Source organism: Pan paniscus, chromosome 2, assembly GCF_029289425.2.
Source record: "Pan paniscus chromosome 2, NHGRI_mPanPan1-v2.0_pri, whole genome shotgun sequence".
NCBI classification, from domain to species: Eukaryota; Metazoa; Chordata; class Mammalia; order Primates; family Hominidae; genus Pan; species Pan paniscus.
Genome location: NC_085926.1, coordinates 109926592 through 109947329, shown reverse-complemented (window position 1 = coordinate 109947329; position 20738 = coordinate 109926592). Strand labels below are relative to the sequence as shown.

At 36.4% G+C, this 20738-nt stretch overlaps 1 protein-coding gene across 5 annotated transcripts in view; it reads right to left on the bottom strand.

The window, feature by feature from the left end:
• Positions 1–20738, bottom strand: part of PHLDB2 (pleckstrin homology like domain family B member 2) — a 131510-nt gene that overhangs the window by 28527 nt on the left and 82245 nt on the right. For 4 of the 5 annotated variants that reach the window (XM_063602890.1, XM_034957072.4, XM_063602891.1 and 1 more), the window contains exons 6-9: positions 15380–15508; positions 8138–8293; positions 7123–7233; positions 2406–2495 (exon numbers count right to left, since the gene is read on the bottom strand). In XM_063602890.1, the coding sequence (XP_063458960.1) occupies positions 2406–2495; positions 7123–7233; positions 8138–8293; positions 15380–15508 (486 nt within the window). The remainder of the gene's footprint in view (positions 1–2405; positions 2496–7122; positions 7234–8137; positions 8294–15379; positions 15509–20738) is intronic. The other variant, XM_055110270.3, reaches the window with a different exon arrangement.

Genomic DNA, 20738 nt, shown 5'->3' with positions numbered 1-20738 from the left:
GCAGGATAGGTATCACGTAAAGTTTTATAATGTTAAACTGAAGAAAATAAGTAGTCAACTAGGTCAAGTTCATTCAATATGTAATACTGAATCAGAAAGAAAATGAACAATTTTGAGTTTTTCTTTTGCTCAGTTAATAGTCGACTGTTTTGAAGCCAAGTTTTAATTATTTATATGAGTCATAAACCATACAATTTAATTAATTGCTTCAAAAATGTAAACTGCTTTAAAACCTGGGAGGTCTTTAAAAGAGGTTATAAATCAATCACCCCTTTAAAAAAGAAAAAGGAGAGAGAATGAAAGAGAGAGCAGAAGGAAAAAAGAAAAAGATCTTGTGAGTCAAGTCTGCTTTGTACAGGAAAGTGAACACACAGCACAAGAATTGCCATGTGGTCTCATAGCAACTCATTGTTGTACTCAACAAGCAGAAGAGTTGCAGATACACAACAATAGTAACATAAACTAAATGTGCTTTTGACATCAGAATGTCTGCAGGAAATAAAGAGCAACTCATTAACAGAAAAGGAAAGACTTCATTCTTCTATTAGGAGACGAAAAGACTTCAGAGCCCATCCAATTCATCTGGATGCCACAAGCTCTTCAAACTCTGTATGTCCAGAGTCAACTCCAAATCTTCCCTCTTAAACAATTCCTTCCCCAGTTTTCCCAATCTCACTAAAAGGTGCTTACCATCTACTTCATTATTCAAACTGGAATAATGGCATGATTCCGGACACCTTCCTTTATTTACTTCATCCCAACATCCAATCTATCAGCAAGAACTGTCAACTCTACCTCCAAAATACCTGCTAATCCAGCTAACTCCTTCTATCTCTCTGCCATCCTCCAATTCAAGCCACCAGCATCTCTAGCCTATGCTACTGCAGTAATCTCCACAACAATTTCCCTGCATCTCCCTCTCTTACTTTTTATGATCCAGTAGTCACAGAGCAGCCCAGAGTGATCTTTAACAAATGGATAGCAAATGTCACCTCCCTGCTTAAAACCACTTAAAGGCCTCCCATCACACATGCAGTAGACCATATTTCTTTAACAGACTCACAGGACCTGCACCCTTACCCACCTTGCTAACATTGTCTTAGGCCATGACATTCCATTCACAACCACGCTTTGGTCATTGAACCTGACAATTCCACGTTCCGAATAATGAAAAGAAACTATGAAACTGAATGATCTAATAAAGCTTTGGAAGAAATATTTCACAAAATGCTTCTGAGGTACACATATAGTCACACTTAATATTGTGATGAGCATTTTGTTTCATATACTTACACACACAAAAATATTTTCTATGTAAGAGTCCTAACTCCACTGTCTAAAGGGTTTTTTTTGATTATGCAAACATGTAAGTAGAAGCAAGCTTTTCTTTTAGCTTTTTAGAAAAACAATAAGTATAAGGAATATAAATATAGGCTGGGCGCAGTGGCTCACGCCTGTAATCCCAGCACTTTGGGAGGCCAAGGCAGGCAGATCACCTGAGATCAGGAGTTTGAGACTGGCCTGACCAATATGGCGAAACCCCGTCTCTACTAAAAATACAAAAATCAGCTGGGTGTGGTGGCGGGTACCTGTAGTCCCAGCTACTCAGGAGGCTGAGACAGGAGAATTGCTTGAACCCAGGAAGCGGAGGTTGCAGTGAGCTGAGATCATGCCACTGCACTCCAGCCTGGGCAACACAGTAAGACTCTGTCTCAAAAAATATATATATACATAAACTATTTTTTTCTCAGTTATAATTTTCCAAATTAGAGTTAAAATATTCTCCCAGTGTGGCAGTGTAGTTCCTTAAGATATCTGGTGGGCAAAGTGGTGATGGGGACTGGGGAAAGGTGGATATTGGAGATAAAGAGTATGTACAGTTTACTGTAAATAGGACTTTCTGGTTTAGAGGGGAAAATGGCAGAAACAACAGTTGCGGGGGTGGGGAAATAGGGAAAAGAAAGAAACCAGACCACCTTCTAAAATGTTTGCAGGCATTTTCATGTTCTGTAAGACTCAGGAGAAGGAGAAGCAAAATAAGAGAGGGGAGGGAGAAAGGAGACTCAGGAAGGAAAGAGGAGAATTTAAGACTCATCTTGGTCTGGATCTTCAAGTTTTTGAAACCCCAGATTAACCCACAATGTCACCACCCGGCAAAGTAGACACACACATACAAACACACACATACACATACACACACACAATGTGCATCTGCATTAGACCCAAGGATAATCTCTGAAATCCTCAAAGCATACATAATGAAAGGCAGGGAAACCATCCAAGCATTGAGTGCTTTCACAGGTCCTTTGAGTTAATATTTTTATTATTCAGCTAATCAAATAAAGCTGAAATACATCTCCTGATTTCTAAGGCAACATAAAGCGACATGTAAAATCATAGCTTACCTCTTTTAAAGTATTGGGGTTAACGGGAAACCCTTTCCCCCCAGAGAGGCTGGAGTATTTCTTTTCCAAATTACAAAGATTCTCCTTTTCCTGAAGGAATACAAAACCTATTAAACTTAAAAGTCAACCTTCGATGCAACTGAGAAGCACGGTGACTTTGCATTAGAGACTAACATCAGATTCTCACATATTTCCCCCATTTCTATTTCCTCTCATCATACTCAGTCAAAATTTCAAATCTGTATACTAGAGGTCATCTTCTGCTAGCTGATATGCTGCATGAGTTGTTTCCAAACATACTTAGCAATATAACCTTTAATTCCTAATAAATTTTATAGAGTCATTTAAAAATGTGTTTAAAATAAAATTTTAAAAACATTATTTTCAGCCAGGTGTGATGGCTCACGCCTGTAATCCCAGCACTTTGGGATGCTGAGGCGGGCAGATCATGAGGTCGAGATCGAGACCATCCTGGCTAACATGGTGAAACCCTGTCTGTACTAAAAATACAAAAAAATTAGCCAGGCGTGGTGACAGGCACCTGTAGTCCCAGCTACTCGGGAGACTGAGGCAGGAGAATGGCATGAGGTGGAGGTTGCAGTGAGCCGAGATCGCGCCACTGCACTGCAGCCTGGGAGACAGAGCAAGATTCTGTCTAAGAAAAAACAAAACAAACAAAAAAAAACCAACAAAAATTATTTTCTAATGTCTTTTTCTTTTAATCCTTCCAAATAACACATAATTGTTGATGATGTAATATCACATGATGTTGTTGATGACATAATATCTGATGATGTAATATCACAACCCAGTGATATATTTTCTTTTGGGAACTTTATGATGTTAGCTTTTATATTTGCCTATGATTCATTTTGAATTAATTTGGTATTAAGCAACATTTATGGGTCACTTTTTTATTGTGGTATAATTTGTATATGTGTCCTTGCCATGGCTGGGGCTAAAATATTTTTAATTTTTAAAAAAAAGTGCATTCAGTGAAATGCATAGATCTTAAGTATATAAATTTATGAGTTTTAACAAATGGAATAATATCCCAGACAAGATAAAGAGCATTTCTGTCACCCCAATCATTTCCTCATGCCCCTACCTGTCAACTTCCACCCTTATGAGCAAGCATTGTTCTGATTTCCACGGCCTTAACACTAGTTTTGCCTGTGTTATAAAGTATTTGCCTACTTATAAAATGTAACCACTTTATATAAATGGAATCATACAATATGCATTCTTTTGTGTCAGCCCTCTTTCACTCCATGTTACAGGCATCAGTAGTTCACTGTTTTTTATTGTTGAGGAGTCCTGTATTATATAAATATACCTACCAATTTGCTTATCCATGCTCCTATTGATGGATATTTAGGTTTTCTAGTTTTGTTTTGTTTTGTTTACTATTATGGAAAAAACTACTTTAAACAGTCTTGAAGAAGTTTTATATGAAAACATGTTTTCATTTATATTGTGTAAATATCTAGAAGTGGAGTTGCTGGGTCATAGATGGATGTTAAACTTCTACAAAGTTCTGTGAAAGGACTGTATATTTTACACTCAAGTCAGCAATGTATGAAAGTTCTAGTTGCTTCATATTCTTGTCAACATTTGAGATTTTCACTTCTTAACTTTAGTCATTTTAGTTTATGAGGTGGAATTAAATTGTTGTTCTAATTCATATGGCCTTGATGACTAATGATGAGTATTTTCCCATGTAACTTTTCGGTTCTTCATATACGTTCTTTTGTAAAATCTTTATTCAAGACTTTTGCCTGTTTTTTAAAAAAATTTATTGATGTATTGCTATTATTATTGATGTGTACAGGTTCTTAATATGTTGTGGATGCAAGTCTTTTGTCATTTCTTTTAAAAATTTTTGCTTACTCAAGGCTATAAAAGTAAACTTTCACTCTTATATTTTGTTCTGGAAGCTTTATCATTTTAATTTTTATATTGAGGTCTCTGATATATCTTGAATGAATTTACATATATCATATGACAATATTGAGGTTTATTTTTTTTCCATGTTGACTCAGTTGATCCAGCATCATTTCTTTGAAAGACTTGTTTTGGTGCCTTTGTCAAAAATCAAAAGACAGTATATATGTATGGGTCCATTTTTGGACTTATAGTTCAGTTTCATTGATCTATTTAACATACATGTATTTGTATGGCAGTACCACCCTGCCTTAAATGGCTCCAGAGTAAACCTTGAAATAAGAGTACAAATACTCCAACTTTGTTCTCGTTCAAAGTTGTTTTGGCTGTTCTAGGCTCTTTGCATTTTCATATGCAGTTGATTATTGGTGGTAACTATGTTATATAATTTTGCCACGAACACTGAAATTAGTGAATACTGAACCACTGCCCCTAAAAAAATACAGGGTTGGGTTCCTGCAAGCCTCTAGTCACAATATTTTCATCAACTGATCAATACTGAACTTTGTTTCATGTGTGTTTCTGTTTGAAGACACTTAATATTATATATTATATACCATTATATATTAATATTAACATATTATACTATATATTATTATTTGTATATTAAGATATATATTGCTGATTCATTAACCTTGAACTGACAGTCAGCAACACTATAACAGCGTGAATGAAGTTCATCTAAGACACGTATTTTCTCCATAAGGCCCTTCACAGCCTTCTTGCATTTAGAAGCACTTCACTGCACTTAGTCACTATGCTTGGGAGGCATTTTATGCAGCAAATCACCAATAAAAAACAAAAACATAAAAACATGGCATTAAATAATCCACAAAAATAACACTCATTTACAGTATGAGAGAGAAAACAAGAAGGCGGGATGCTCCCTTGTTCAACCTCAGCTGGGAATGTGCATATTGGCCAACTCAAAATTTTCACCACTCCATGTATTTCTGTGAATGGCTGCAAAAGTGCCACAAGTATCAATTTAGAGGTTACAAATACATTTTAGCAAGTAGACATAATCACAAACATAGAATCCCTGAATAACAAAGATCAACTATAAATTTTAGCATCAACTTGTCAATTTCTAGAAAAAAGTCTGTTGGGATTTTGATTGGGATTAAAATGTATCTATAGATCAGCTTAGAAAAATAAAAATCTTAATACTTATAGACCACAATTTTTACAATCTAATTGTATCTTATATATTTTAATAGGAAAATATTATATCTGTGATTGTGCTTACCCATTTTATAAAATCTATCACTAGGAGTTTTTCTCTTTTTTTGGCTAAAATTTTAAATATTAAATACTACATATTACACTATCTAAGTTAACCTGTGACTTTGAATATTGTGTTCCAAAGGTAAAATAGTAGTGAGGATGCTAATGGAAACAGATTTCATCCCCAGAGCAAGGGATAGAGAGGGAAAATACAACTCCATTCAGAGACTTCGAGGTGGGAAAAAGAGGAAGATGGAAGTTGTCAGAAATATGTGCGGGCTGCTGGAGCACCCCAAATGGGCTTATAATTCTATGTGAAGGATCTATTTCCTCTCTCTTCTCCTTTTGTTTTGTTTTGTTTTGTTTTGTTTTGTTTTGTTTTTTTGAGACAGGGTCTCACTCTGTTGCTCAGGCTGGAGTGCAGTGGCATGATCTTGGCTTACTGAAACCTCTGCCTCCCAGATTCAAGTGATTCTCCTGCCTCAGCCTTCTGAGTAGCTGGGATCAACGTGTGTGCTACCATGCCCAGCTAATTTTTTGTATTTTTGGTAGATATAGAGTTTTTCCATGTTGGCCAGACTGGTCTTGAACTCCTGGCCTCAAGTGATCTGCCTGCTTCAACCTCCCAAAATGCTGGGATTGTAGGCATGAGCCATGGTGTCAGGCCTTCCCCTTTCCTCTTAACCTAAAATAGCTAAGAAGGGAATGAATACTCATTTATTTTAGGTGGGACTATGGTACAGCTTCATCCTTTAATACTTCCTTCTGGATTTGGTCTTTCTCTGCATGCCATTCTCATGGTCCCAAGTGTCATATTGCTAATGCAGTGGCATAAATGCAGGGTTCAGATCTGAGACTAGCCCCATTAACTTTAATGTTTGGTGTCTTATTGCTGAAATGATACCAGGGTCATGTCAGAGAGTTAGGCTACGGCTTGCTTTTCAATGTCTTTGGGCAAAGAAATCCCTTTACAGGTAGTCACTTTAGGTATTGGACCAGAAGAGGACATAGTCTCTTTGGTGAGGATGATCTTGCCACCCCTTGACCATACCATATGGAGTTTCTACCTACCCAATTAATTCAAACTAAATGCAATGTGACATTTGCTAGAAAGACCCATGAACAAATAACCAGAGTTCAAAACACCAGATCAGCTGGGCCAAAATATTTGACAGTAGTAAAAAGGACATTTTTCCTTAAGTCCACCCTAAATTGGTGTTAGAATGCATTTTAACTATTTGATGAATGGTATGACTTTTTTAAAAAAGAGGAAAACAATCATTTAAAAATACAGACTTTCCATCGTTAAGATTTTTACAATGTGAAAAAAGCATGAAGAAAACATCCTTGCTTATTTTCTGAATGCTAGTTAATAGCTCAGAGTATCAGCTTATGAATGTGGAGGATTAAATAAAAAAGTATATAAAAATCTTCCTTAAATTGTATAGACATTCACTATTAAAAGGTGTTTACTTTAAAAGGGGCAATTTCCCTGAATTTGGAACCTATGTTTTACTGTAGCCAGTGCTGAAAAGGAAATACTTACTCTTTGCAACATCATTATTAAATTATTCTTTTCTTTCACAAAATGATCTTGTTCTCTCTGAGCCTGCTGAACAATGTGATTGGCTTGCTTTTTCAATGCAGAAATTTTTTCCTGGAGGAAAAGAGATGATCATAGGAAGATGTACATTAGACACTCAAAGGTTTGCTAGTCTGTCCTAGAAAAGGGAGAAAAAAATTTTCACCACTGGAATAACAGTGACTACATTTTAGTTGATGGTGGGCAGTGATTATTACCAAGAGACTGTGAGGCATTTCTTTGACCTGTCAGCCTCAATACTTTCTTTACTGAAGGCTAATATAGATCAACTGATTAAAAACCTATCTTGAAGAACCCAGAAGTCAACAGGAAATCTAGTTTTAGGCTATCGATGAATTTTTTACAACATCTTGGGTACGCCTCATGAGAAAAAAACAATGGAATTTCTTATTTAAACTGAGAGTTTAAGAAAACACCTTCTCTTGTCTTTCCTTTCCTCAATTTTATTGGTTTAGTACAGAGCCCTGGGTGTGATTCTAAATTCTGGAACAAAGTTGAATTCTGGGCTGGACATCTAAGTGCTACGGGTTGGGTGGAGTCAGTAGTAATCCACATGGCATTCTACTTCTAATGGTAATAAGCTATCAGCCAGTTTTGAGAACTATTGAGCAATGAAAACAGAGAAAAATCCAAAATAGACTTTGTTCATAGAATTATTCTGAACCCAGTTACTATGATTGCAAAAAGAAATAATTTAAAACCAATATCTGAATTCCTGATTTTCTATGCCTTGGTTTTCACATGAATGAAACAATTAGGTATTATTCATAAATGCATCTACAGCATTATGTAACAACTGTAGTATGTCTCAATTTGTCTAATTTGGAACACCATTTGCCACATACATGGCAAACTATGTAATCTGTCAAATGTGATATTCAGACAGACATATGTCATAGCTATGTTAAGCAGAAATATATTTTGATTTTTCACATTGAATGACACCTGGCAAAAGTACCTTTCTAGAAACGATGTTCCGTTGATATTCAGCAACTTCACGCAGGAGCTGTTGAGTCAAGTTCTCCTTTTCTTCATCTAGACGGCTCTCATGTTCAAGCTGCTGGAACTCCAGGTCTTCAAAGTGTTTGCTTTCAACATCCAACAGGTCAGCATCCTTTGGAGAAAAGTGAATGAAAACAGGACACACTGAGATAACTACCACCTTCTTACTGTGAAGAAACATTTATTAAAAGCAGTTGGTCCAAGATATCTTTCCAATTACAATATTGACCAGGGTTAGAACATAACACTATCTTTTGGAGTTAAATCCCAGAACGTGACTGTTAGAGGGAATCGAAAAGGGTGTGGTGGGGTGGGCAGCATTTATTTCACCCTCAGTTTTAGACTTCTCTGTGGAGGTAAGAATTCTTGCGTTAAACCCACTGGGTGGCTTTAAAACGGAGAAGGAAGTACAAAAACAACTCAGTAAATAACCTAAACATAATCTGCAGTCCAAAGGTGTAACATAGTGTTACAAGAAAATTCTTCTTGGCCAGGCGTGGTGGGTGGCTCATACATGTAATCCCAGCACTTTGGGAGGCTGAGGCGGGGGGATCACCTGAGGTCAGGAGTTTGAGACCAGCCTGGCCAACATGGCGAAACCCCGTCTCTACTAAAAATACAAAAGTTAGCTGGGCGTGGTGGTGGGCACCTGTAGTCCCAGCTACTTGGGAGGCTGAGACAGGAGAATTGCTTGAGATGGAGGTTGCAGTGAGCCGAGATTGTGCCATTGCACTCCACCCTGGGCGACAAGGGTGAAACTCTGTCAAAAAATAAAAATAAAAATAAAAATAAAAAAAGAAAGAAAGGAAAGGAAAGGAAGCTTTTCTTTTCTTCAATTTTTCATAGAAAACAAGACTAACGTGGAGATTAAAGAGTCAAAAGTTGGCACACGTACAGACCAGAGGTATCTAATAGGGATACATGTATCCCAGATGGTACACAACACAATCTGCTGGACTGTGCAGAAAAAAATTAGACCCCTTTCATACTCGTTTTTAATTGTTTATTTTCTTTTTCAGTTTCTCAACATATGTTTTCTAATGTATGCACAAGTAGCATAGTATGTATACATGATTTTAAATATATACATTACATTCTTTGGGCATGCACACTATATTTATAATAATATGGATTATATATCATATATCTACAAAGGAAATGCATGCTCTAATAATTTTATTAAAGGGATAAGCAATCAAAAAACTTTTGGACATGGGCTCTAGGTGATGACAATGTGTCGGTGGAGGTTTAGCAATTGTAACAATTGTACTGCTCTGGTGGAGAATGTTGATAATGAGGGGAGCCTATGCATGTGCAGGGGCAGAAGGAATATGGCAAATGTCTGTAAGTTCTGCTGGGTTTTGCTGAAAATATAAAACTGCTCTAAAACATAAAGTCTTTTTTTTAAAAATTGAAAAGTGAGGTTTTAAAGCCAGGGTTCTATGAGCCCATTAAAAATATGTACACACCTTTTTACTGGAAAGTGTAAACAAAGCTTTTATGAGGCACAAAGGGTGACTCAAAAGGTTAAACACCACCACTCTCAGAATAATCTTGAGGACATTTAAGGAAGATCAGAAATCATGAAAATCAGATGGTCTAGAAAAAGCATTCTCTAACCTATGAGGTATTTGAAGACAGGAATATATTTATGCATCTGCATTCATGCAGATTGATGCATGTTGTATAGATTATTCTCTAATATACTTTTTGTTTAAACACCCTCTTATTTTTGGAGTCTTTAGCATTATTTATAAATCACGTATGTTTAGGAAATTTCTTTTTCTTTTCCTTTTTTTTTAATTTTTTTTTTTTTTTTAGAAGACAGGGTCTTGCTTTGTCACTCAGGCTGGAGTGCTGTGGCACAACACAGCTTACTGCACCCTCGACCTCCCAGGCTCAAGCAATGTTCCTGCCTCAACCTCCCAAGTAGCTGGGACTACAGGTGCACACCACCATGCCTGGCTAATTTTTGTACTTTTTTGTAGAACGGGGTTTTGCCATATTGCCCAGGCTGGTCTCAAACTCAAGCAATCCACTCACCTCAGCCTCTACTCACATGGATCCACTCACCTGGGATTATAGGTGTAAGCCACCACACCCAGCCAGATTTTTTATAAATATAACTTATACATAATCTACATCCAAAAGGAAGAGGCAGCTGGGCTCTGTGGCTCACAGCTCTACATAGCTAACATAACCAAAGCATTTTTTGGTTGCTCTTCAATCAAATCATCAAAGAGAGTTGGATAAATAATTATATGCTAAGTTATTTCTATATCGATATTCAACCCCACCCCCACTCTGGTTTTTATATTAATGATAAAGCAAGCTTTTTGATAAAATGAAATGTATTTCTGTCTTCTGCAATGACTTTTACTCTAGGGATGATTCATAGAACAGCTATTAGCTACTGAGTAATTAGCAACAAGACTATCATGTCAACACAGACAATTCTCAAAGCTTAAGAACAGGAAAAACACAATTTGAAAAACATATTCAACATTTCTTAACACTTCTTTACATTTTATTTGGCTCCAAAAAAATATGTGCTCAATTTCAAGTGTTTGGTTGACATTTCAAGTTTATCAGACATTTCAAATTTATAACTTCTAAAAGAATTAATGAATTAAAAGAATTAAGGAATTAAGAAATAACTCAAGTGTTATGGCTTAAAACAATATCTTCTGTTTTGAAATAATACACTGGCTGACATAATAAGCACATACACTCAAGTTTATAAGGTCTTCCAATTAAGCTTGATTTGTGGCCAAACATTACTGAGATTTAAAAAAAAGGAATAAGCCCTTTTTCTGGCTTATAAGTAATCTTCATTCAAAGTGGCCATATGACTCAGAATATATACACTTTGCTAGTCAGTTGCTTACTCCACATCTGGCTAATATGCAATATGTGTTATTTTAACCCTGCATGAAAGTCAAAGAATCATTCATTTATTTGTAGTAAATACTTAAACCACTGCATGAAAATAATGGCATACTAAGTAAGAAAGTTGAAAATTAGGCTAAGCTCAGCACTCAGACTCCACTGACGTAATCATCTGATCGAGTTATCTAAACCATCAAAATGTGTGTATATAAACTTACATCTTAAACAAAAAACTATTAGGGAGAGGAATAAAAACTTTTACAAGATTTTATGTATGAATAAGAAGTCTGGGAATGGAATTTGGGGGCAGGAATAGTTTAATTGAGCACAGAATAATATACACAGGAAGTTCAAAGTGAAGTATGTATGACTAATTGAATGAAAATTTTAACTATACTTCACTCACTAAAAGAGCATTACATATCTCTACTGGCTGGCAAGCTCAAAGGCCAGGCATGAAGGACCTAAAACAGCTGCACTAAAGGAAATTCTGTGCAATTTCTTTTTTCTTTCCAGTAACTTTTTAAATAATGTATATGGCAGAAGTTTACATGCAGTTCTTTATGTTTTCTTTGCCTGATGGAGGGACAGGAAGAAGAGAATAGATGTGGTATGACCAGGAGAAATTGCAGTAATAACAGCTCATGGCCAACTCCAGAAGCAAATTTAAATGGGGCTCAGGGTTTTGTTAACTTTTACACTTTAACTACATACTTTTGGAATATGGAAAAAGACAGTTGAAATAATCTAGTCCAACCTCCTTGAGGTGATTAATACTGTCAACCTGATTGGATTGAAGGATGCAAAGTATTCATCCTGGGTGTGTCTGGGAGGATCTTGCCAAAGATTAACATTTGAGTCGGTGGGCTGGGAAAGGCAGACCCACCCTTAATCTGGGCGAGCACCATCTAATCAGCTGCCAGAGTGGCTAGAATATAAAGCAGGCAGAAACAAAACAAAACAAGAAACAACGTGAAAAGACTAGACTGGCCTAGCCTCCCAGCCTACATCTTTCTCCTGTGCTGGATGCTTCCTGCCCTTGAACACTGGACTCCAAGTACTTCAGTTTTGAGACTTGGACTGGCTCTCCTTGCTCCTCAGCTTCCAGACAGCCTGTTGTGGGACCTTGTGATTTTGGGAGTTAATACTTAATGAACTCCCCTACATCTATCTATCTATCTATCTATCTATCTATCTATCTATCTATCTTATATATACATATATCATATTAGTTCTGTCCCTCTAGAGAACCCTGACTAATACACTCCTTATTTCATATATGAGGATATTGCAGCCCATAGAAGTTGAATGACTTGTCCAAGACTAATGGATAAACTAATTTTATAGCCAGTGACAGTAAAAAGGTCTTTTAATTGTAGATCACTGAATAAAATTTTTTTAAAACATCAAGATACTCCCTGACTCTACTAAAAATATGAAAAATGAGCCATGCATGGTGGCAGGTGCCTGTAGTCCCAGCTGCTCAGGAGGCTGAGGCAGGAGAATGGCGTGAACCTGGGAGGTGGAGCTTGCAGTGAGCCGAGATCGCACTACTACACTCCAGCCTGGGCTACAGAGTAAGACTCTGTCTCAAAAAAAAAAAAAAAAAAAAAATCAAGATACCAAAATCAACCATTCATTTGAGTAAATATCAAAAGCACAAGAAGACAGTTACCTGGCTAGGATAGTTTTCTTGTGCTTTTGATTATTTACTCAAATAAAAGTTTGATTTTGGTCTTGATTAAAAAAATTTATCCAGTGATATCTACAATTAGTAGAACTTTTTTCTATCACTGGCTCTAAAATCATTTTATCCATTAGTCTTGGACAACCCATTCCAACTCTATGGGCCTAAATATCCTCATATATGAAATGAGAAGGTAGGATGAGATTATTTCTATTATCTTTTTCCATATGAGATGAGTTAAATGACTCATTTTCATTTAACATCAGTTTTCTTTTCTACACTATTAGTAACCCAGGGATTGCTGTGCCCATATCAACTACCAGATTGGTAAGGCCATGTTAACAACATACCAACCACAGGCCACAAAACCAATATCAGATGAAAATAATATTCAGACTCTAACATCATGATTTAAAGGTAGGAAGACCAGCCACAAGTCATTATGCTGCATGCACAAAATCATTCTACAATTTCAGCTGAAGTATTCAATATGCAGTTTAATAAAATAACTTTCTTCTTATTCTTTTATTTTTTACTTTGTGTGACTTACCACCTAATGAAGCTATTTATAATAAAATAAACTTTATTAAATCTAGTTTAAATGCCCAAGGGAAAGTTTTGTAGTGAAGTCATATTCTGAAGTGTTTGAAGTCTAAAGGGAGATAAGCTGTGATAACACAGAAAGGTCCTAAAGTGAACTTTAGGACTTACTTCTCATGAAGTAAGTGAACTTTTTACTGATTAAGCCAAGGCATTGGTGAAGAGTTATACTGGTCGTCATCCTTGAAAAACAGACTTAGTAGACCTCTTAATATCAGGTGAACTGCAGCCATCACAAGCCATTTATCTCTCCTAAGGAAAGAGGTTTTATAAGAATTTTACACTCTGGAGAGGAAAGGGAAGAAGTCTCTGCCTTCAATTAATGGAAAAGACTGTCTGCATCATTTCCTTTCCTCTTTTGTAGTCAGAATCTTTGGAACATATAACTGATATTATGAGTTATCCTACAGAATCTAGATTAAGCTAAACAGTATTTATGTTAATCATAATCCAAGTTGTGAATAGAGTCTATCAATTTTTATGTAAAGCAATGTTTATAAAGAATACAATAAATGGATAACCAGAGGAAGGGAAGGACAAAATATACAACTATGCTGCTGACTGTAAATAAGGAATTACAATGACTGTGTAAAATCTTTAGTGATAAGGAGAGTTAAAAAACAGTAAGCAAATATAAAAAAAATCAGTTTTCCCATCTCTTTTGTTAACTAGCATAAACACAAGCAAATTACAAACTGAAATTACAAATACTAGTTTTCTTCCAATCATTTTTATCATAAAATTTTCAGAGAATTGTGACTGAGAGGCAGGAAGTTTTATTTTCTTACAACAAATTCAGCTGAACACAATAAAAGGAGTAAAGGGAAGACATATGGTTAAAACTTTCTTTGCTCCAACATTGTAAGAAATAAATACTAAAACTATTATGCTGTAGTTTAAACAGCTGCACTGGATTCTCATTATTAAGATGCTCTCAACTTCTGCAATACATTGAAAAGCTTTAACTGTTATTTTTTCACCTAGTGACGTTCTCAGAGGTAGCAAATATTTTTGTATTAAAGGTCATCTTAAGAATGTTTAAGGATGTGCTATCTCAATAAATTTTTCAACCTCCCCATTCCCAAGAAGGTACAAACATAATAACATGGATGAAACTAGCTTGTTATACTCAGGTAGAATCATAAATTGTTACTCACTTAAGACAAATTACTATTACGTGACTCTTTCAGATATCCAAGACTGTTAACGACTGCTTCCCCAGAGGGAAGCAGTTTACTGGGGCTGCTGTTCAAAGGAAATGACCCAGTTGCCAAGAGGCTATGAAATATTAAGTGGCTGTGCCAGCGTTTGTGAAACTATCCACCTAGGAAGTCTTGCTTTCAGAAGATAACCAGTGTGGTTGTGTTAAACGCTGCCAACCTTAAGGATCAAAGAATAACTTGATAAAGCTTAACTAGAAAGTCTATGCTGCATTAAGTTCTTAGAAATTATGAAGCTCACATGAGATGTTGAGGGCATTTGTAATGCCCTGCATCTTGGGTCTTGGTGTTTAATTGTTGTGATTGGGCTAATTAGTTCAACGTCACTAACCAGCAGAAAGAAAAGGAAAAACAAAAGAACAGCTGCTGGTGGGGAGCAAATCAGAAAATAGGATAATCTGGGGACAAGAGTCTAAAATCAAGCTAAAGAACAAAACATTCAAGGGTAAATAGGATTCATGATGCAGCAGAGAATGCAGGGGAAGAGATCAGTTAATACAAATGCTATAATGTTGATGTTGGTTACACATCAGAAATAGCTTCTTTTGTCACAAAAAAAAATGACTCCAGCAATGGTTTTGCATTAGAAATTATGTGAAGGATTCTAACAAGGAATTTAAAAAACTGATTAGCATGGAATAATATATACTGTTAGCATGCATATTTCCATTTAAATGTATCTAATGACTAGAACTTATGCAAATTTATGCTATATGAAGTAGTAAGTCACAGGTAAGTGGCACTTAAGTGAAAAACAAAAACGAAAAGCAAAATAACTGGTGCATTCCTGTTTGCTACTGACCCTCTTCAGTTGTTGTTGTAACTGTTCCCTCATGGACTCAGGACAATTGTCCAGCTGGGTCTTCTGCTCGGAGTAAAGCTCCTGAAGCCTCTCTAGTTTTTCCCTTTCAGCATCAAGCTTTACCTTCTCCTGAAGTTCAGAAACCAGAAAATAGAATAGAAATTACCTTCACACCCCCAAGCAGGTGCTAGTGAACATTTCTCAAGGATAACACAAACAAACATACACAAACTCTGGACAATCTATGAATGTAGAAACATATCTTGTTAGTGGCTAGGATAAAAGGATATAAGTGGAAGTTAAGACAAAGGGACTGGGTTTCTGCATTCTCAAAGCACAGTCCACTTCATGGCAATGACTCCCACTTTCCTTTCCTCCCTCCTTCCTGCCACCATGTTACAAAAGCAGGGGAAGCAATGGTCATGTTGAGTGTTGGTCATTGGCCAACAATCAAAGAAATGCCAACCAAATTCATAAGTAAGCCTTGCTAAGAGTCACCTGTCAGAGAAACAGACAAAGGAAAGGGGGCATTTACCTCAAGGACTGTCATAGCCTAACTCACTCAAGGCCTTTGCATGGCAAGTTTTGGAATTTATTGGTTTTGTTCTCAGGTTAGAGGAATTCTAGGTGTATTAATTGACATCCCCGTCATCTGAAACAGTTCTAGCTATCTGGAAAACTTCAGAACTTACAGAGTTAGAAAATCTTAATCCAGAGAGATTATTCAAGGACTGAGAGAGAGCTAGTAAAAATGCAAGACAGACAAAGCAGCGAGGGGAAGGCATAGGCAGCTCAGACACACCAAAAATGTGACGGGGACTGCGGAAATACAGACTTTCCCACAACGACTGACATAAAAATAAACTGAAACACGGACTGTGAAAAAAAGAAAAGAGTCAGAGAAGAAAGGAGAAGGAAGAGAATACTAAATACCTTCCAAGTCACACGTGCCAATGAGACCCTGGACATTCTCTAGGATTTAATAGGCAAATACTCTAATACAGTGATTACACGGCTTTACAATGCTACCTCTTAAATTAAGAAACAAAACTTCGGTTTTTTGGTGCCAGTCTTCCCAACTTGTGTTCTTTTTATGACGCTCTGAACAATTGAAACAAATTTTAGATGTGTCTTCTCCTTGTGTAACACCATCAGCCTAAATAAAAGCACTTTATGAAGCACTTTGACAATCTGACCTTCGGTAAGTGAAATGACCACCACCTTCCCTTCCTTATATTCCTTTTATATAAACTGGCAGGAACAAAACTAGCTTCTAAGCACATCACAGAAGGACTCTTTTTAAGGATTTTCCTCTGAAATAGTCCTATGAAATTATCCTTACTACATTTTATCAAAATGGCCATGATTTCCTACATAAACACATAGATTCCATATAAAAGATGTTATGGTTCAAATCTAAAACTACATGACATCAATACCAGTTCACTTGAGTCTCCATTTTTCACTTAAATTTAGAAATGTATATTTGGCTTTAGAAATGTAATTTTCTTAAAATAATTAAATTCAGAAATCATAAACCTGAGACCCCTACTTCACATACCAATCTAACATGGTTCTGTAACAACTTAAAAGTTTAACAGACAACAACGAAAATTTCTTCGATCTTCAACGGTAAGTTTGCTCACTGTACACACCAATTGTGCAAGAGTTGGAGAAAGCAATGGCATTATTAACAGAACAAAGGATGCCCACGTGTGCTAATCCATAGTTAAACTGAATATACTAGCACCGTTAGATTTAGTCTTTAGTTTCAGAATTTTTTTTTTCCTTAATAAAACCAGCCATACAGAATATCTGTTGTCCTCTGGCTAAGAAAAGGTGTTCTCTCCTATGTGTGTGCATCAAAGATTGCCCTATTTACACAGCAAAATAATTTTATCCCAAGAGTTCTATTTCTAGGCACTGCATCATCAGAGTTTGCAGCAACTCTACCTCCAAAAGGAAAGCTAAAAAGTAATTTAAAAAAGAAGAAGAAGACTACTCATTATAATTTAATAGCACATGTATAAAGCCCTAAAATTTAAAGTTATCTTTGACAGAAAACACTGATATGATATTTGATAATACAGAAAGCCACTGGCCTAAAACACAGGTCTCAAATCTGAAGAAATAACAAAAGTACTCCTGATGCTCTCAAATGTTTGTATTGTTAATAATAAACTCAAATCAACAACTAATAAAAAAAAAATCTTTCATGCCTGTAATCCCAGCACTTTGGGAGGCCGAGGCAGGCGGATCATGGGTCAGAAGATCGAGACCATCCTGGCTAACACAGTGAAACCCCGTCTCTACTAAAAAAAAAAAAATTAGCTGGGCATGGTGGCAGGTGTCTGTAGTCCCAGCTACTCGGGAGGCTGAGGTAGGAGAATGGCGTGAACCCAGGAGGCAGAGCTTCCAGTGAGCCGAGATCGTGTCACTGCACTCCAGCCTGGGTGACAGAGTGAGACTCTGCCTCAAAAAAAAAAAAAAAAAAAAATCTTATATTTAAATAGTGCCTTACTTCCGAGGTGCTCAAAAGGTTTCGCAATTCATACAAGGGGGCATCTAGAAGAGTATGCAAGCAGGCACCATTGGAACTTTTTGCAGCTTCTCTGTTTATCAGTAATGCTGTGACCACTACCTGGGTCCCAGGGCAAAAGCTCAGTGGGGCCAAAGCTAGGGCAAAGGAAGTAAAGGGAAAGGATGAAAGAAGACCAGTGGCAGGTGGGCCTGGCTATAAATCACAGAGGATGGTAGAGGTGATATAACTCCTGTGAGTGCCAGAAGTAGACCAACTTTGAGCCAGAAAGAAATTAATATTCCTCTATTCTATTTATTGTCCAGGAAGTTGTTAAAGGAAAATTAGCTCTAGGCAAGCAGTTAATTAGAGCTGAAAGTTTCACCTTCTTCAGTGAATGTAAAATAGATGGCATTTGAGGGTTTAGGGATTCTTGCTTTTTAAATGTAAAATATTAAGATTGAGGTTTTTCTCTTCCACCATATTTAAATTGGTAAACTCACCTATTCTAACTGCAATAGGCACAATAATATTTTCCAAACACCAAATTGAGAGAGAATATAACTTTTTAAAAAAGATTCATAAATGTACTTTCAGGAAAAAAAATGAATTAAAAAAATTTTTAAAATAGTGTCTCACTCTGTCATCCAGGCTGGATTGCAGTGGTATGATCACAGTTCACTGCAGCCTTTAACTCCTAGGATCAGGTGATTCTCCCATCTTAGCCTCCCAAGTAGCTGGGACTACAGGTGCGCACAACCATACCAGATTAATTTTTTATTTTTTATTTGAAGAGATGGGGGCCTCATTATGTTTCCCAGGGTGGTCTTGAACTCATGGGCTCAAGAGATTTTCCCACTTCGGCCTCCTAAAGTGCTGGGATTATAGGCATGAGCCACTGCACCTAGCCTAAAATGCATTTTTAATAAATTTATCACTTTTTTATTGAAAAAATTAAGATTAGAAGGCATTGGAACACTCCAGGAAAATCCAGATGTACAAGAGGGCATTTATAAAACCACAAACAGAATGGGACTTTCCTAGAGACAGCACTGTTCTCACTTTGACTTGTCTTCTCTTGATGTACGAGCAAAATCCAGTTGGGTCACAAATTCATGCCAGTTTTGACCTATTTTGTATATTTAAAACTGACATTTCTAGAGTTCCACATTCATATATAGACAAAGGTAAATTACCCATGGGTAAATTAAGGTAGAAATCAGTTTATAAAATTGGGCCTATATTTGCTTCCATAGTGAGTTGTTTGTTCATTTGCCCAATAACAATTGAAAGAAAACTAGAGGAGAGGAAAGAAAAGAGAGCAATTGATCCTGTCCTCATGTAGCACAGTCCAGTTAACCCATTAGAACAATGTGGAAGAGCTTTTAAATATACTATGTCCCAGGCCCCAATTTGGTTACAAATCCAGGGATAGAAGACTTAGTAACAAGCATTTTAAAATCTCTCCAGGTTTTCTGATAATGCAGCCAGGTTGAGACCCATTGACTTAGCCACCCAGGGTTATGAGAGAGGCAAAAGCAATTAACTACAATTTGATTTTTCTAATGAATATACAGAACATTAATACAGGATCCACCAAAAACTATTCTTAAAATATTTGGTCCTAATGCCTTTACTTCACAGTATAAAAGTCCTCTCTTACAAATAATATCCCAATTGTAAATTTTTTACATTTAAATTAAATGTCTCAAGTAAACCAAACAAAAACTGTGACAGATTCCAGTATGCAATATTCATACAGACAGGGATGATACATTTCAAATTCAGAGGTGAATTATTTATCGTCTAACCATACAAATGATCAGGATTGTTAAAAGTTTACACTAAAGAATTTGAACTTGCACACGAGTTGCCAATAATCTTGAATGATCTTAAAAACGCAAGGCTTGTCAAAAGACTACTTATTCTGCTAGATCTCATGGTTAAAAGACAATAACATAAATTGTCTCTCTTCTAAGTTGTATTACTGAAGGAATAAGCAAATTTAATTTGCTAACTCTCTGGAGTTTCAATACTACACAGAATATTCTAGGACACCAATTAAAAAATCATTTTGCCATATTTAAGTGTGCAATACTTGATAAACAGATGGTTCAGGGTTACGAATTTATTAACCTGTAGGGCTGCCAGATAAAACAGAAGACATTCAGCTAAACTGAATTTCAGATGAACAACAAATGACTTTAATGTTAAGTATGTCCCAATTATTGCATGGGACATAATTACAATACAAAATGATTCTGTTTGTCTGAAATGCAAATGTACCTGAGGTTCTTGTATTTCTGTTTGCTAGTTCTGACAACCCTGTTAGCATGATAAAGATTTTCCTAAAAATTAAAATCCACTTTTGTAATTTCCAAACTGTTCAGCACAGAACCCAGCACTCTAGGCACGCGGGCCACATTTCATTAGATATGCGGTCAGGTTTGGAATTGACGCAGTGATATGTTAAAATTTATAGTCTCTAAGTCTTCATTTATTTATTTGTTTATTTATTTATTTATTTGACAGAGATGAGGTCTCACTGTGTTACCTACACTGGTCTTGAACTCCTGAGCTCAAGTGATCCTCTTGCCTCAGCCTCTCAAAGTGCTGGGATTACAGGTGTGAGTCTCCACGCCTGGCCAGTCGTCATTTTTAAGGGAGGTCCATTCAAAGTCCTATCTATATATCCTAAAAATCCCTTTCCTTCCTGTTCCTAAACCCTGTGGCTTTGTTTGGGAGGCAGGCATCCTTATAGGTTCATAGATTAGGCAACTATTTTAGGCCCATAATCATTTATGTGAAATTCGTTTTTCTTTTAACAGCTTTGTTGAAGTA